Consider the following 18,533-nt stretch of genomic DNA (forward strand, 5'->3'; position numbering starts at 1 on the left):
TCCCTTACCTGTATCTCGACTCTTGGCTCATAGCTACCCCATTTTGTACACATGCCCTCATCTCCCTTTGCTCCGTTTGCTCTATGTATAATTTTCGTTGTGTTCGTTCTCCCCCCGCGTCAAACAATTCGCACACAGCACGATTTTTTTGTCCCATCCAACAATATGTATCATGTTTGAACATGTTGTTGTTGCTGTTGTTGTTGTTGCTGTTGCTTTTTAATACATTTATTCGGTAATATTTCTCTGTTTTCATTTATTTTAGCATCACTTTCATACATCTATCTTGGCATAACATGCACGTTGCGCACCATTAAAGCAGTTCTTAACCCCGCGGGGGATCGATAAATGCTCCCCAAAAATATCTCCACTGATTGCTTTTCAACCGTAACTTTACTCGTGTGTGTTTGTGTTTGTGTTTGTGATATATATTGTCGTGATTTGGCACTTTTTGTAGCGCAACTATCAACATGGGGTAGAAGGGAAGGAGATAGTTTGGATTTAGATTTACCGTCTGTAGCATTTACTAATGTTATTTATTATTAATAATTGTATTTGATTTTTAACAAAAAGAGATAAATATTTAAGAAGTAAAAGTGTCGAGTGTGCTTGACCGCTACAAATATACGAAAAATATATTGATACCATATTCTATTAAAAACATACTATATTGTACAGAATATAACAAATAATATACCGAAAATATACTAAATTGCGCCGAAGGTTATATTTAGTAAATATATACCGCACTATATATTTAAAATGTATTATAAAGTTCAGAATATACCAAATAATATACCAAAATTATACTAAAATGTACCGAAGGCTATATTTTGTATATCGATACCGTACTATATTCAAAATGTATTATAAAGTTCAAAATATACCGAATAATATACCAAAAATATACTAAAATGTACCGAAGGCTATATTTAGTATATCGATACCGTACTATATTCAAAATGTATTATAAAGTACAGAATATACCAAATAATATATCGAAAATATACTAAAATTTCTCTATTACTTAAATTTAATTCACTTTAAAATATACTAAAATGTGCCGAAGGTTATATTTAATATATCGATACCGTACCGATATTCAAAATGTATTACAAAGTTCAGAATATACCAAATAATATACCAAAAATATACTAAAAATTTTCTTTTACTTAAATTTAATTCATTTCAATTCCATATTTTAAATTTTCCCTTGAAATGTAATTCAATTAGTAATTCAATATACTTAATATCTTATCAATAACTAATGTTTCAGGTCGAATTATATTAAGTATTCATATAACATTTTTTTAACTTGAATTATAATTTTCCATTTCATTGAAATGTATATTTTTTTCTCATTTCGTTTGGGTGTTTTTTATGAATCACAAATAACTATTGAAACCTCTGCTTAATTCGCTATTATTATTTATTATGATGTTATTTGTTTGAAACCCTCATTTATTGCAACTGCTGCTGTGGCATACTTCGATGTCTGGAGTCTCGTCGTGTTGTCAATGTTGTGCAATGCATTCACGTTTTTAATATTTTGTTGAACAATTCAAACGTAAAGTTTAATGTCCGTTCGCAGTCGAGAAAATGGGCGTGAGCTGGCGTGGCAGCAGTGACTCATCAATGACACATGTGACCCAGAGGCGAGAGGAAGCAGAAAGACACCAAAAAAAAGATGCAACAAGAGACTGAGTAAAAGCGATAATAAAAACAACACACACAAAAATCGAAATTACGACCTATTTCTTGGGTCCCCAGACTTCGTTCTTTCCCCCTTTTTTTTTTGGTAGAGTAAAAGTCCGTTCGGTCTCAGCTGAGCCACATGAGTGCAAAGTGTTAGTCTGTATCCATATGCGAGCTACTCCCTGCTCTACATTTTTCACGTAGAGAGCGAGACAGATTCAACAAAAAAAGAAAAGAGATAGCGAGTGTGGAGAGAGTGAGAGCGAGAAAGTCTATAAAAATCCACAAATAAAATGTCATTTGGCTGGAACGTGACTGGCATCTACTTATAAACTAAATTAAGGATAACATTTGAAAAATTTGCACAAAATAAAATCAAGCTGCGAGGGCACATCTTCTCCTTCCCTCCTCACCTCCTCATCCTCCACAGCTAACCCTCATAGGCCAAGCACACGAACCGCGAACACGATGTCCTGAATGCTTAAGTTCGACACAAAGTCCAAAAAAAAAAAAGAAGCTAGAGCACAGAAAAGAAAAAAAAAATAGAAATAAAATATACACAATAATTTAAATTGCTTTACAATGAAACCCTAAAATGTCAATAGAGCGCGCCGCGCTATTTGCTTTTCCTATTTATTCCGCACAGAGTGCAACCCCCTCCGGCATAATCTCTAGTTTTAGCCCTATCCATAGCCGTTGGGGTTCTTAGTATGCAAAGTGGTGCCGCATTTTGCATTTCATTCCACTGCTGGCCACTGTTTTTGGCCCTTTTCTTTTAGCTTTTTATACCCGCTACCCATAGGGTAGAAGGGTATTATAACTTTGTGTAACAGGGAGAAGGATACATCTTAGACCCCATAAAGTATATATGTATATTTTTAATCAGCGTCAACAGCCGAGACGATATAGCCATATACGTCTGTCTGTCTGTCCGTCTGTCCTTATGAACACCTAGATCTCAGAGACTATAAAAGATAGAGCAATAATTGATTTTTGACAGCATTTGTTATGTTTGCACGCAGATCAAGTTTGTTTCAAATTTTTGCCACGCCCACTGCCGCCCCCGCAATTCGACAAAACTCGAATAACAAGCGGAATTTCAACTTTGATTGCGTTCTGATAAAAATTGTCGAAGTTATCAAAGAAATACCTTATACAGGCAAAACCGCTTACTTACTAGCAATATTTAGCTTTTATTCAAAATGGGTAGCGGGTATCTCATAGTCGAGCACACTCGACCGTAGATTTCTTACTTCTTTGCTGCGCTGTTGTTGCTTTTCATTTTGCTGAAACGAAGTGGATAATAAAGTCGGGAGTCTGAACTCCAAAGTCTTGGAAGTCTTTACTTTACTGAAGTCATTCTGCCCCCCGTCCACAAAACAGGCGCCAGCGTGTGAGTAATGAGGTCTGTCTGCTTCAACTCGGACAACTCGTCATCAGTCGCCTACTCGCGTACTTCTCGTGTATGACAAGTAGCGAGTAATGTCATCAGTTTGTAAGCTAAGTGACATCTCTGGGAAGCGGACATGCTGTTGAATAGTAAATACGCTTAGCGTCAACTACGACAACGCCTCGGTGGACGTTAGTTACATTTCAATGCCTATTCGCTGTCTCGATTTAATCGCAAGTGGTTTGTCTTTTATTACTCACTCACCCACAGGCGAATGAATGATTGCTTGACATTGATATTTATTGCTTGCAATCGATTGTTAACGTTCTCACTATTACTTGTTATTAGCGTACTCTACTCGTTAAAGTAGCGATAACATTTAAAGCATCATTTATTGAACCAATCACAGCACTCGTCATTGAGCTCAGCTCGCTTGTTTATATTATCGTTACTCGTTATGTTATAAGAGATTTCTTTGGTAGTATTGGTTTAGTTACTGTTGACAAATGCAACGTAAATTTATCACAACCTTCACTCGTTAGTTATTACTAGTTTCTCCTTGCATTGATATCATTACTTGTTGCTTTTTATTTGCAATACTATTTGTTTTTGATTGTAGAATATTCTTTTTTAGGATTTGTATAGCTACTATTGACAAATGCAAAGTAAACTGATTGCACTCGTCTCTCGTTAGTAATTACAAGTTACTCGTTGAAATTGTATTATTATTCGTTACTTTAAATTGCAAAGCTACTCGTTTTTATTTGTAGTATACTTGATATGCATACTTCGATGATCGTCATTTCATATTAATTACTCGTTACTTTTACTTAATAGTTACTCGTCACTTTGAAAATAATCACTCGCTAGTTAATACAAGTTACTCGATGCTTACCACTCTGCTCTTTTCTTGCTATTGTTGTATTGTTACTTTTTGGCTACAATTATTTCCACGCGTCACTCGTTAATCTTTGTACTCGTCCGCTATTCAAAGCTATTTTCTACTACTCGTTACTTGAGTAATTTATCTAAATTTTGCATATTCTTCATTCTTTTAATTTGATATGTCTTTAATCTACTTAGTCTCTAGATGACGCACAATTGTTGGGGCTGATAACAAAAGATGTGCGAAGAGTACTCGCTGCCCACTCACTCGTCGTCATTCATTACTCGCCATTTTCTTGATTTCCGACCGAGCACTGAGTAGACACAATTTGCGCAAATTTGTTATGCAAAATCGTGTCATGGAATTAAGAAAACGATTGTCAGCAAGACAGAAAGGGATAAAGGGGGGAAGCAGAAGCTGAAACTGAGGCAGAAGGAGGAGGCGTAGAATAATGTAGCTTTGTTGGCGAATGTTTACTGTTTGCTGTTGGAATATCAACCCAGCGGGCGTTGCCAGACATGTCCAAATTACAATGTGAGCGTGTGTGTGTGTTTGGCATAGTTGATACAATTGATGTAATGTGTACACACACACACACACATAGAGGGCAATGCAGTTTGGCACACACACACAGTGAAAGGGTCATGAACCCCGCCTCCACACGTCGCTTGCAAATCGCAGAGATCTAAAGTAACGAGACAGCGAATGAGAGGCTTGGGCTTATCTTAAGACTTGTGAATGGTCGATTATAAGCTGCTGCTGCTGTTGCTGCTGAGTCATCGCATATGTGACCAGAGACAGAGAGAGACCATGTGGGTGACAGTGGGTGGTGCAGTGGGTCAGTGGCTTTAACTCGTCGCTCGTTAGAGAGAGAGATAGAGAGAGGGAGAGAGACGACATGCACACGAACTAAGAGCAAATCCAATCAAACAACAAGGATGTTCACACGTACGCGTTGTGCTAAATATTTAAGGAGGATTGCAAAGTCAGAAGCGTACTACTTAGTCGAGATACCCAGACACCACCCTCAACACAACACTGAACAGAACACAACACTGAACAAGAACCACAGACATTTGCACTGCATTTAAAAAACATTTGCGGTTTTTATGCTTAATCATCATCAGGATGATCATGATGTCGTTTTGAAATTCCCAGCACGCTTGTATATATTAATAAAAATGCATTAGTTCACATTTATTTTGGACATAAAACGTGTTAAAGTAAGCAAACGTCCGGTCTACGAATACGTCTGCTCTGCTCTGCCCCCCTTCTCCCACTTCCTACTTACCCATGGGGCAGCTTGAAAAACGCAGCTTGGAAAACCACCCAAAATGACGACCCACTGACAAGCAGCTTTATACTTCACCCCTCTCCCCGACCCCGCCTCTTGCTTCGAGTCATTTAAAGCTTTGGGACTTTTACTTTTACTCGAAACGTTTTGAAAGCAAAATAATGTACATGACAAAAGCATCCCCCAGCCGCAGTGTAACTAGTGTCATGTGGCTGTGACATCCACCCACGCGACGACCTGTGTGCACTTTCTCTAGTTCTCTCTCTCTCTCTCTCTCACATACACTCACACGCTCTCTTTCTCCATTGCACTGACATGCTCGTAAATTTTAGATATTCGTAGCACGTGCAAATTATGTACAATGATAGAAAAAAGAAGACAAGTACAACTTCGTTAGCTCTGGCAATTGTAGGACAACAAAAATACCCTGTTTTTGTAGAGATTTAGTATATATTTAGAGTAGTAGTAAATTATAGAATATTTATATAGTATGTTAATAGTATTTGAAGTATAGTATAGTTGATTCAAATGGTATTTTTGGCATATGAAAAACATACTTTAAATGTTTAATTTGTAGTATTTATAAATAGTATGGTATATTAATGTATACATGATATATTTTTAGTATTTTTAGGTTGATACAAATGGTATTTTTGACATATGAAGTACATATTCTAAATATTTGACTTATAGTATTTATTTGTGGTATATTATTTGATTCAAATGTTATTTTTGACATAAGAAAAACATACTTTAAATATTTAATGTATAGTATTTACTAATAGTTTAGTATATTATTGTATATCTATTACATTTTAGTATTTTATATTATTTGAAGTATATTAGTTGATTCAAATGGTATTGTTGGCATATGAGAAACATACTTTAAATATTTCATGTATAGTATTTACTAATAGTTTAGTATATTATTGAATAAATAGTATATTTTAGATTTTTATATTATTTGTAGTAAAGTAGTTGATTCAAATTTAATTTTTGGCTTATGAAAAACACATGTTTAAAATATTGATATAAATATATGGTATATTTTTAGTATTAATAGTAATTCAGTTAATTCAATTTGTATTTTTTGCATTCTTTTATACAATAGTATTCATTATATTTTAAGTCTCTTATAGTAATTATAGTATAGTTTTTCATTCAATTGTTATTTTGAGCACATGAAAAAAACATTTTAAATTTAAATTAGGAGAAAAAGCATTTTCTAATTTAAAAGTTGAAAAATTCAACTAAATAAGTAAACATCATACTTAAAGCATACCTTGTTTATCACACTCAACAACTGCAGGATAGCAAAACAAAGTGAAAGCAAGCTGGCAACAAAACAAAGCGAAAGTTGGAATAAAAATGGGCACAAAAGCGGCATAAAAACCCATAGATAGATAGATAGATAAATGTATGTACGACAAGTGCTACAACCTGAACCCAGACACGGCCATTCGACTCACAAAAACAGGGTCGCCGACAGACAGCAAGGAAGAGAACATAAAATGGTGAGAGGAGAAGGAGGGAGAAGGTGCTTACTATGAGGATGAGTAAGTTGCGGAACTTGTCTGGCTGTCTGACAAGGCAATCGTACATAAACATGTCTGCGCCTAAAAGTCTGCTGCATTTTCTATTTCGCCAACAACTTTCAGAGCCACAATATTGATTTATTTTCGCGAAATTCTTCAGTTTTTAAAGCACTCTTTTCATTGCTGTGCTACTTTTTGTGTAATTAATTATATCTCTTGTTAATTTGTTGTAATTATTTAAAAAAAAACGTTGATGAATACTTTAAAGTATTTTAAAGTATTTATATTTGCTGTAATTCAAATTTGAGAGCACACACGTTAATCTAATATAGAAAATATAAGTGAAATAAAGGGAGAAAGGAAGTCCTATCTTGAGCTTAGGATGAAAGGTAAAACACATGAGTCGAGCACTGTAAGCACTGCTATTTTAAAGTTCATAGCTATAGTTAATATAAAAGTAAAGTGTAATAATGAAAGAAGAATAGAACAGAATATAAAAATAAAGTTTCATCAAAGTAAATAAAAATAATATGATAAATAAATATAGATATACAAAACAATGTTTTTTTTCTTCAATTTATATTTCGTTAATCTAATATAGAAAATGAAAGTTACTTAAAGGGAGAAACGAAGTTCTTCTTGGGCTTAGGAAGAAGGACTGTAAGCACTGCTATTTCAAAGTTCACAGCTGTAGTTATATGTATATAAAAGTAAAGTATAATAATGAATTAAGTATAGAACTAGAAAAATAAAGTTTCATCAAAGTACATAAAAATAATATGATAAATAAATATAGATACACAAAACAATAGTTTTTTCTTCAATTTATATTTTGTTCATTGTGAACTTAAAGACTTCTTTAGCTACTTTTGAATGAATATAAAATCTCCGATTACGATTACTAATTATTATTATTTGACACCTTTAACGAAGCTGCTTTAAGTGCTTAACCGCAAAGAGCTTTGCCATTTGCTGTATTCTCAAGTTACTCCTAATCTTTAATCACGCAAACAACTTGAACTGCGTTCAAACAACAATGAAATTGAAGTCACAAGCTAGGTTGGCAACTGACTTTGGCCTAAAACAAAACAAAATAGAGAAGAAGTGCGCTGGGCCATCATTAAGAATTTAGCAGCATACTGAGGGGAACAAATTGTCTCCCCGAGGTGCTGAATAATATTTAACACCCGCTCAGTTCATGGTTATCGCTTATCATTAGCAGCTTGCCAACCCCGCACACACACACACAAACACACACACACACAGCTGTCGGTCTCAAAATTTATAATTGCGGCCATATTTTCAACTTCCGTTTGCGTTTGTTTCACGTTTCATAACCATAACAAATTATCTTAGGTCATCAATTATGGCTGCGACACGGGCAACTCAAGAGCTGCTGCTTTTTGTTTCTTCTCAGTTTATTTTTTGTATTTGTGAGCAACTTTGGTGATATTTTTATTGCTTTCATTATGATTTCATGTGGCGTGAGCACGTTCTGCATTGGCTATGCTTCTAGGTAAACTAAGGGAGGAGGGGAGTTGGTGGAAGGGAGGGGAAAGCAACAGCTAGCGGAGCAACTTTTCCGTATTGAGTCAACGCTGACGCCCATTTGTCTAACTGAATGCTCCAAGCGCTTGACTTGGCTCTTGGGTGTTAATAATGTTATCTTTTATTTATACCAAGTTTCTCCCTTCCCCCTCCCCCTCTCCATACACAGAGTTCACCTCTCACCTCACCTCTCGACGCTTTTTGCTGTTTAAACTTTTTGCGTTTTGAATGTAATTGCATTTTGTTTACCTTTTTGCTACCCTAAAAACATAATTCACAAAAGAAAGCATGCTTATATTAAGCTGGCAGTATTATAAAATACTGAAATTAATACTATATTCATTTTTGTTTAAGTAATTTTGATTATACATTAATTTGCGTTTAATTAACATTTCATAACCATAACTAATTATCTCAGGCTATGCTTATATTAAGCTGTCAGTATTAAAAAATACTAACTTTTATACTAGAATTATTTTTTTGAAACATTTTTTATTATATACTAATCTTTTATTTCTCTTTTACCTGCAGTTGCGGCTTTATATATTTTGGATTTCCCCTAAGTAAGTTAAAATATTATTTAACAACCTTTTATACTGAATATTTCCATAAAAATATATTTTAGTTTGAACAACGAAAGTTTTCGCAGAGATTCTTAGTAGGTTGTAAAATATTTTTCCATCTATTTGTGATAATGTGGTATTCTAATACTTCTTAAAGTTGAAGTTCTTTCAAGTAGTCTAAATTTTTTGTATTTATTAGTTATTAAAAGTGTCTTTAAAAAAACCTATTTCAGATATGATTTCTTTATGTTGACTTCTTTTAGGCATATTTTGAGATCATAGGTATTTGCTTTTATGTTTTGCTAATTGTTAAGAATATATTTTTAAATCAACATTTTGAAATTTTATTTTTTTGATATTGATTCATGACAGAATCTAACTTCATGATTATCTCTATTCTCATATTATTTTCTTTATATATTTTATAAATATTCTGAAAATTTCATTATCATCTAATGAAAGGTTGAAATTATAAAACGAGCTTCTTGAAAAATATGTTTATGATAATTATCTCGATGTTGACTTTTTAAGGCATATAATGAGCTGATGAGTGTTTGCTTTTATATTTTATATATGTATTTATTTTATTTTTAAAGTTAACTTCTTCATGATATATTCTTAATTCATGATGATATTCATTAGATTTCTTTATGCATTTTCTAAATATTCTGAAAATTTCATTGTCATCTAATGAAAAGATTTGTTTGAAATTGTTGAAGAAGTTTCAATGAGTTTTCTTTAAGCAAAATTTGCTTAAAAGCCATTTTAGACTAGAATCTCTTTTAAGGGGTATCTTCAAGTCGCATACTAGCAGCTGCGAACATTTTGATGGCATTTTCCGCATTGGTACGGGAATACATCAAAAGTTTGTTGTTTGTTGGGACGCGTCAAATCCACGGAAGTGATAAACTTTTTTGGGGGGTTTTTTGATAATAAATAATTCAGTTGTATTTCAATACATCAAGTAAATTAAAGAAGTTCACTTAGAAATTAGTCAAAATAAATAGGTGCATCTTGGGGGTAAAACACATAACAGGTGAATGAAGAGCTCCACACGAGGGGAGATTCCAAAGTTTTGAGTAGAGTTGTATCATCTTTCCTCTTGCTATCTCTCTCTCGTACTCGTTTTCGATCTAATGCCTGCTTAGGGCCTGTAGACATAGGAGCCGCCGCAGTTCTTGTAGCACAGATAACTGGGGCGAGTGCGCCACTTGCGACAGTAGCGACGATAGCAGTTGCTGGGATTAGGAGTCGGTGGGCTGGGAGTAGGAGGCTGAGGAGTAGGAGGCTGTGGAGTAGGAGGCTGTGGAGTGGGAGGCTGAGGAGTGGGAGGCTGAGGAGTGGGAGGCTGAGGAGTGGAAGGATATGGAGTGGATGGTTCAGGAGTTGGAGGCTCTGGCGTTGGTGGTTGAGGCGTAGGAGGCTGAGGCGTAGGAGGCTGAGGAGTCGGAGGCTGAGGAGTCGGAGGCTCTACAGTAGGAGGCTGAGCAGTGGGAGGCTCCTCGGTGGGTGGCTGTGGTGTTGTCTGCGATATGCAATCGTTGCCCACGGTGCCAATGATATCGTTCAACAAATTCAGATTAACCAGAGCACTCAGATCAAGATTAACCAAAGTAACCACATCATTGCCGCTGCCTTCAATCACAGTGTTGGGTCCACCTGGAAATAAAAATTGTATAGAAATACCAAAACCTTAAACACTTCTGCTTAAACTCACTGTTGATATTATTGCCGATGCAAGCTCCGCTGCTGCCACGAATTGCATTCGCCAGATCCAAATTAGCCAACACATTGGCATCCAAGTTCACCACCTTGACAATTTTGTTGTTGTCACCTAGCACAATTTGCTTGGGACGGGCTGAAGAAAAATATTTCATGAATAAAAAATTGAAGTACACATTTAAAGCTCTACTTACTCGTCAAGTTGTTGGAAATATCGTTTCCAACACTATCGCCGGAAGTGTCCGATTTGTGTGCAATGTTCATCAATAGATTGCCCTGTTGATCAACCACTTGAACCACATCCTTTGGCTGACCACCGCCCACAATATTACTCAGAAGATTGCCAACGAGAGAACCAGAACTTGAACCCGAGTTTGAACCAGAGCTTGAACCACCTCCAACCAAACCAGTAATGGAGTTAAGTGCCAAGACATTTGCAGCCACAGGAACATTAGCATCGACGAGACCAAATACATTATTGTTATTGCCCTTGATCACATTTTTAGAGCCAGCTATTTATAAAAAGTAAATGTTAGAATTTTAGAAATTGATCGGACTAAAGCATAAGTTGACTCACTTAAAATATTATTGCCAATAGCGTTGCCAATAAGTGAACCTCCGCTTGAACCACTGCTTGAACCAGTACTTGAACCAGAGCTTGAACCAGAGCTTGAACCAGAGCTTGAACCAGAACTTGAACTACCTCCTAGCAAGCCACCAGTTATGGAGTTAAGTGCCAAAACATTTGCAGCCACAGGAACATTAGCATCGACAAGACTGAACACATTATTGTTATTGCCCTTGATCACATTTTTAGGATCCGCTGTTAAAGAAAACAATGTTTTATATGTTGAACCATTTCAAAGAAAATGCGACTTACTTTGAACATTGTTGCCAATAGCATTTCCAATGCTTGAACCGCCGCTAGAGCTTCCACTTGATCCGCTGCTTGAACCAGAGCTTGAACCAGAACTTGAACCACTTGAACCGCTGCTGGAACCAGAACTTGAACCACCTCCAACCAAACCAGTAATGGAGTTAAGTGCCAAGACATTTGCAGCTACAGGAACATTAGCATCGATAAGACCAAACACATTATTGTTACTTCCCTTGATCACGTTCTTAGAGCCCGCTGTAAATATAAACCAAACATTTAAAAATTAGAAATTGATTCCTTTAAAGCAAAGTGTAACTCACTTAGAACATTATTGCCAATAGCATTGCCAACAAGTGAACCAACGCCAGAACTTCCGCTAGAACCACCACTTGAACCACTTCCTGAACTACCGCTTGAACCAGAGCTTGATCCACCACCAACCAAACCAGTAATAGAGTTGAGTGCCAGGACATTTGCAGCGACAGGAACATTAGCATCGACAAGACTGAACACATTATTGTTATTGCCCTTGATTACATTTCTAGGGTCCGCTGTTAAAGAACAAAATATTTTAGATACTGAACCATTTGACGGACAATATATCTTACTTTGAACATTGTTGCCGATAGCATTGCCAATGCTGGAACCACCGCTGGAGCTTCCACTTGATCCGCTGCTTGAACCAGAGCTTGAACCAGAACTTGAACCACTATTTGAACCACTTGAACCGCTGCTTGAACCACTGCTGGAACCAGAGCTTGAACCACCTCCAACTAAACCGGTAATCTTGTTAAGGGCTAAGACATTTGCGGCTACAGGAACATCAGCATCGACAAGACTGAAGACATTATTATTACTTCCCTTGATCACATTTTTAGAACCAGCTGTGAAAGTAAACCAAAAATTGAAAAATTAGAAATTGATTTGTTTTAAAGCAAAGCGGAACTCACTTAAAACATTATTGCCAATGGCATTCCCAACAAGAGAGCCAACGCCAGAGCCTCCACTAGAGCTTCCGCTTGAACCGCTGCTTGAACCAGAACTTGAACCACTTCTTGAACCTCCAACCAAGCCAGTAATCGAGTTAAGTGCCAATACGTTAGCAGCTACAGGAACATTAGCATCGACAAGACTGAACACATTATTGTTGCTTCCCTTGATCACATTTTTGGGGTTCGCTATTAAAGAAAAGCAAATGTTAGAAATTGAACCCTTTCAAGCAAAATGCATCTTACTTTGAACATTGTTGCCAATGGCATTGCCAATGCTTGAACCGCCGCTAGAACTTCCACTTGAACCGCTGCTTGAACCAGAGCTTGAACCAGAGCTTGAACCAGAACTTGAACCACTTGAACCGCTGCTGGAACCACCTCCAACCAAGCCAGTTATAGAGTTAAGTGCCAAAACATTTGCAGCTACAGGAACATCAGCATCGACAAGACTGAAGACATTATTATTACTGCCGCTGATCACATTTTTTGGTCCCGCTAAAGATGCAAAACAAAATAACAATTGTTCCCAGAAAAGAAAACTGAAGAGCTAACTTACTCCTGACGTTATTGCCCAGTAAATTGCCGGCTGAACCGAGCGGTGTGCCGGAGAGAGCAGACAGAGGGCTGGAGCCAAGGGATCCAAGAAGACCACCGCTTGATCCACCGCCGTTAGCACTTCCTGTAATGGAGTTCAAGGCCGCAACTTGGGCAGCAACGGGAACAGCGGCACCGACAAGTGTGGTAACCTGATTATTTTGTCCACTGATTATATTTTTCGGAGCCGCTGCACAAGCAAAATGTAATTAGTAATTAGACAAAAAAAAAGACTTTCTCAAAGCTGACTTACTCATGATATTATTGCCAATCAAATTGCCAGCTTGGCTGACCGGTGAGCCGGTAAGGCCAGAGAGGCTAGATAGAGGTCCAGAGCTAAGAAGTCCACCAGTAACGCCACCTGTAGCACCTGTCGCTGTGCCAGCAATATTGTTCAGAGCTACGGCGTTAACTGCAGCAGGAACTTGAGCAGCAACGAGTTGGTTAACAACATTATCTTGTCCGGTAATAATATTACCAGCTCCGGCTAGATAACAAGAACGAGTCATATTAGAGGATAAAGTTAAATCAAATCGAATCCTAACTTACTTCCAATATTGTTGCCAATCACATTACCAATCAAAGGCAGCGAGCCACTTGAACGCTTAGAGGCAACCGCTGCGCCCTTATTGAGTGGCACATCAGCGTCCACCAAATTAGCAGCCGATTTGCCTTGTTCTATAAGCAAAAAAAATGTATATAAGTAATAGAGTTAAGTGCACTCGTTACTCGTCACTCGTCACTTACGTATCAGCGAGTTGGGTGAAACAGGAGTCGAACGATCTAACGCTGTCAATAGACCCATGATGACAACTTTTGCCACGCCCATATCGAGCAGACGCACTATCCAGCTCTCGGCGGTTGCGGCACAGAAACCACTCTTTTGGCCATTCGCTATGGTTGTCAGACTGTCCATCAGCGAGACAATCAGCGTACTGAAGCCATTCACCTGCAACAAACTGACGCCAGCGCTCTGTGTATTTGCCTTGGGACCCACTGAAAAGATGAACACAATAATTTAGGTTAGTGACTGGATACTAGTTGAATTTTACTACTCGCTACTCGTTACTTTGTGACTACATATTGTTTGCCAATCTTTATAAGTACTTTCCATTCGTATCGTTTGCTTTCTTTCTGTTTCTTCTTTACTTTTACTCGCTAGTCTTAATGACTTTCTTGAGTAATGTTACTCCTGAATTCTCTCTCGTCACTCGCTAGCTTCTATGTATGCCGTTAGTAATTTAATTACTGTTCAATTTGTAAGCTCGTTGCTTGTAAGATTTTTCCTGTGAGCTATTTAGGTTTGCTATTTGTTTTTAGTCACTTGCAAGTGTTTGATCGTTAGTCTCTTTTTCTCCTTGTCAATAGATATATGCTACTCTCGCTCATTTTAAAACTCTTTGTAGGATTTTGTCTTTTATTCTATACACTCTCTAGTCAGTGACTTATATTATTTAATAGAGAAGTGTTCCTTGGACTTCTCGATAGTTGTCAATACTCGTTACTTTGAAGAATTTGACTGTCTTGCTTGGTTTTTTGTGAGTCATGTATTTCTACTCTACTTTTTAATTGTTACTAGTCACCCGCTACTCGTTACTCTTTTCTCGCTACTAGTTACTCGCAAAAGTATGTTCTTGCGTCATGTAATTCAACTCTACTTCTCAATCGTTATTAGTCACTCGTTACTCGCAAAAGTTTGTTCGTGAGTCATGTCAGTCTACTCTACTTTTTAATCGTTACTAGTCATTCGTTACTTGCTACTCGTTACTCGCAAGTGTTAGTTCATGAGTTATGTAATTCTACTCTACTTTCAATTGTTGCAAGTCACTCGCTACTCGTTACTCGCAAAAGTATGTTCGTGCGTCATGTAATTCAACTCTACTTTTCAATCGTTATTAGTCACTCGCTACTCGTTACTTACTTTCAACTAAATTCTGCACAATGTTCTGCGCCTCGAGACCGGACGCGCCGCACACTTGCAACAACGAACTGCAGATGGCAACGAGCTCCTTCAGGCTTCTCGCCTGCAAGAACTCAATCATGCTGTCACGATCACCCTTCACATAGAATGATTTGGCACTCTGCTGCAAAGCTGTGCGAGTGCTGCGAGCACCCTCAACGGCAACATCGGATTGCTTAAAGGCGGCGGTGGACTTGATGATCTGTACAACTTGTTTCTGCGAGCACTCGATGTTGTTGAACTTGCAGAGGGCGATAAATGACTTCAAACTGAGTGTTAGACTATTGTTATCCTTGGTGTTCTTAATGTCCTTGATGACACGATCACAGCTGGCATCCGTGTTGCTGCCAATCAACACATCGATAATCAGATCCATGCCCAACTGCAAAAATACGGCTCCAGTTTGTCTTTCCATCGGTTCCATATCCTGCAAAGTCTTAACGGTGGCTTCCTGATGAGTCGACAGCTTGGCGCCTCGGGCTTGCATGCTGGCGAGCAGAAGATCGGCCAGATCCTTGGCTGCCAGACGTCCAATGTTGTTGGTGCGCTTGAAGATCGCTGATGCCACAGTGGGCGTGGTCGAGAGGGAGGGCGAGGGAGAACGCGTTGTTGGCTTTGCCTCATGCGGTATGAGGAAGCAGGTGGAGAGCAAAAGGAAAAGCTGAAGCCGCCACATTATCGAAACCAAAAAAACAGTAAAAACAAAAGAGATCACACAAGAAGCTACTTTCTTTTCCCACGAACGTAACCGGAGAGATTGATACGGTTTCAGCTGCTGTCATGGGCTTTTATTGCCCATCATCGAGTTGAGTTTGTCTTTGTCTCAGATTTTTATCATGCTGCGAATGCTGTGAGTAAATGCGAATGCGAATGCGAATGCGAATTCTCGTCGCATCTGCTGATAAGAAATTGCAACACTAACTCACAGATAATCGTGTTATGTGCCACATATTGGCATGCCATGCAAAACGTGCTCACAAATCGCCCAACACCATCGGCGTTGGTGTTGACAAAATTGCAGCTTCACTTCTGTGTTTCTGTTTCTGTTTATGTTCAGCTTTTTTTCTCGTTTTCGTTTTAGATTTTAACATTTTTTGTATCGAATCTCATTTCACATTCTTCTTGCATGTTTTTTTTTGTGCACAGTCGTTTATCTGGCTCGTTACTTGATAGTTGTGTAGCTGATATTTGAGATGCTTGTCAATCTTTATTGTCTATGGAATGTCTTTGGCATTATCTAACAGTGAATGACTCTTAAATGAATTCCAAGTTGTTAGCATTTAAAAAACGATTGAGTTAATTATAGTTTTGTCTAATAATTATTCTTTATTTGCAAAGCTAGTATTCTATTCATACTCGTAAGTTCATTGGCTTTTGAAAATGTATTAAAGGAACTTTAAATTTGAATCATTCATATTGAACGATATTATTTACTTGTGCCTTATTCACTCGAAAATCTGTGTGTTAGATCCTGAAAGCAATAGGATTAATTGAAAAATTGAATAGTGTTCTTCCTTACACACTTAATATCAATAATCCGAATATTAAAAAAAGTTATAGTTACTAAAAACCTTTATTTAGTAAGCGACTTATTTAAAGAAAACGACGATGGGAAATAAAAATTTAAGGCAACAAGTATATTACTAATAAAATTAGGTACACTCGTCACTCGTCACTTGTTACTCGTCACTTACGAAGCAGCGAGAAGTGAATAAATCAACTACTTCTAAAGTTCTACATGTAGTACTCTATATATTTTATACTCTAATCATAAGAAAAAGCAACTTCTTTGACTGCCAGAAGGCGACTGTATCGTAAGAAATTCTACTACTCTTTAGTCCTTTAAAATGTAGGCAAATTTTTGTTGAAGAATCTATTATTTCTCCCCCACAATCATAGCATTATAGTATTATTATTTTACTTTGCCCACTTAACTAAAAATCATTTTATTATGCTGAAAATGAGCCACAAATGAATTCATTAACTTGGATAACTCAACACGTTGAGTCAGTCTCCACTTTTATGAATGTGAGTTTATATCTAAGCGATCAATTTCATTAAAACAATTTTGTTTCTTAAATATAATTGCATTATCAGTATAATATTTCACATTGTTATTCATTCTCACTCGACATTTTCATTCATTGCCGCTAAGCTTATGCAAAGTCTATGTCAACGTTGTTGTTGAGCGCCTCAGATTACCGCAAGTATCTTCTGCACTCTTTTTTTTTGTTTGTCGAGCCCCCTAAAAGTTGATAACGTGCACTGCGTGTGCAGCTGAGCTATTAGAGAAGTCAGCTGAAACGCGAGCTGGCGAAATTTGAAGCCAAAGTTGACCCAGACATAGAGAAAGAGAAAAAGATTGAGAGTTTCTTTGCCAGCTGGCAATCGGCAGTTGGTTTCTCTAGTGCACGTGTCTTGAGCACAGTGTGGATAATTTTTTGGGGTGATGCGATTTCCGCATAGAGATATCAGGCTGCAACCCAACAACGGCTCTTCTCTCTATAAATACACAAATCATGCGAAATTGACAGCCAGTTAGAAATTTCGACTAACAACCTTAAGACTCTCTCTTTCTCCTGTTCCGCCATGACTAACGATCAACGCTTTGTGTTGCTGCTGCTCATTGGTCTGGCCAGCGGTGCTTGGCTAAGTGCTAGCACTACAGCTCAAACTTTTAGCTCGGAGGATCGTGGTTCGATACTTAAATTCATGGATGTACTGATGAATTTTCTAGATGCCGAAACCGAGAATGCAACGAGCACTGAGACTCCCAATGGAAATGACACCTCCACCACCGAGAGTGGAGAGAGCACCACATTATCCTCAAATGCAACGACAGTCGATAGCAGCACCTCGGAGTCAACTGCAGCGAGTAATGCCACAGACTCGAGTACGATTAGTACTTCCCAAAGCAGCGAGAGTACCGAAGCAACGAGCAGCAACAGCACAACTCTCGCCACAAACGCCACAGAGTCGAGCAGCAGCAGCAGCAGCATCAACAGCAGCACCACCGATGCGACGAGCACCACCAGCAGCAGCCCAGTGGCAACCACTCGACGTCGCATTTGCTTTAGGCGTGTCTGCTATAAGTTCATGAACGATAAGGGCTATATATACTAATGAACAAGTGAATAAAGTCGTCACTCGTTAGTTTTAAAAATAAAATATTTAGGTTATTGAAGATAATGTTTATTAATTGGCTGCTAGAAACACAAAGGAAATTAAAAATACTCGTTGAATCATTTAATCGTTACTCGTTAGGTTTTCTTTAGATGATTGAATGGCAGATTGAAAGACGTGAAATATTCTTTGGAAAATTTTCTCATTACTATTTCTAGTTTTCCTAAATGACTTTCTGCAAAGAATTAAATTACAAACTCAATTGCAAGTTGTTTTCCTTTAAATAGCTGTTAAAATCGCCCTCGCCATTTTGTACTCGTTGAATCATTTACTGATTTAATCTCAGATTGAATT

The 18,533-nt window shown here is 37.5% G+C and overlaps 2 protein-coding genes across 2 annotated transcripts; one reads left to right on the forward strand and one right to left on the reverse strand.

Moving 5' to 3' along the window:
* Positions 1 to 9,835: 9,835 nt before the first annotated feature.
* On the reverse strand, positions 9,836 to 15,809 carry LOC133848933 (uncharacterized transmembrane protein DDB_G0289901). The gene is made up of 14 exons (XM_062284683.1): positions 15,018 to 15,809; positions 13,844 to 14,092; positions 13,646 to 13,774; positions 13,350 to 13,583; positions 13,059 to 13,286; positions 12,746 to 12,997; positions 12,461 to 12,688; positions 12,119 to 12,394; positions 11,831 to 12,061; positions 11,514 to 11,765; positions 11,211 to 11,456; positions 10,828 to 11,145; positions 10,629 to 10,769; positions 9,836 to 10,570 (listed from the first exon to the last, which is right to left on the reverse strand). Exons 1-14 carry the CDS (start codon positions 15,730 to 15,732, stop codon positions 10,056 to 10,058), a joined length of 4,014 nt encoding a protein of 1,337 aa, XP_062140667.1. The 5' UTR covers positions 15,733 to 15,809; the 3' UTR covers positions 9,836 to 10,055.
* Positions 15,810 to 17,585: 1,776 nt separating this feature from the next.
* On the forward strand, positions 17,586 to 18,226 carry LOC133848885 (uncharacterized). The gene has a single exon (XM_062284616.1). It carries the CDS (start codon positions 17,646 to 17,648, stop codon positions 18,177 to 18,179), a length of 534 nt encoding a protein of 177 aa, XP_062140600.1. The 5' UTR covers positions 17,586 to 17,645; the 3' UTR covers positions 18,180 to 18,226.
* Positions 18,227 to 18,533: the final 307 nt, after the last annotated feature.

This window comes from Drosophila sulfurigaster, chromosome X (assembly GCF_023558435.1).
Source record: "Drosophila sulfurigaster albostrigata strain 15112-1811.04 chromosome X, ASM2355843v2, whole genome shotgun sequence".
Lineage (NCBI taxonomy): Eukaryota > Metazoa > Arthropoda > Insecta > Diptera > Drosophilidae > Drosophila > Drosophila sulfurigaster.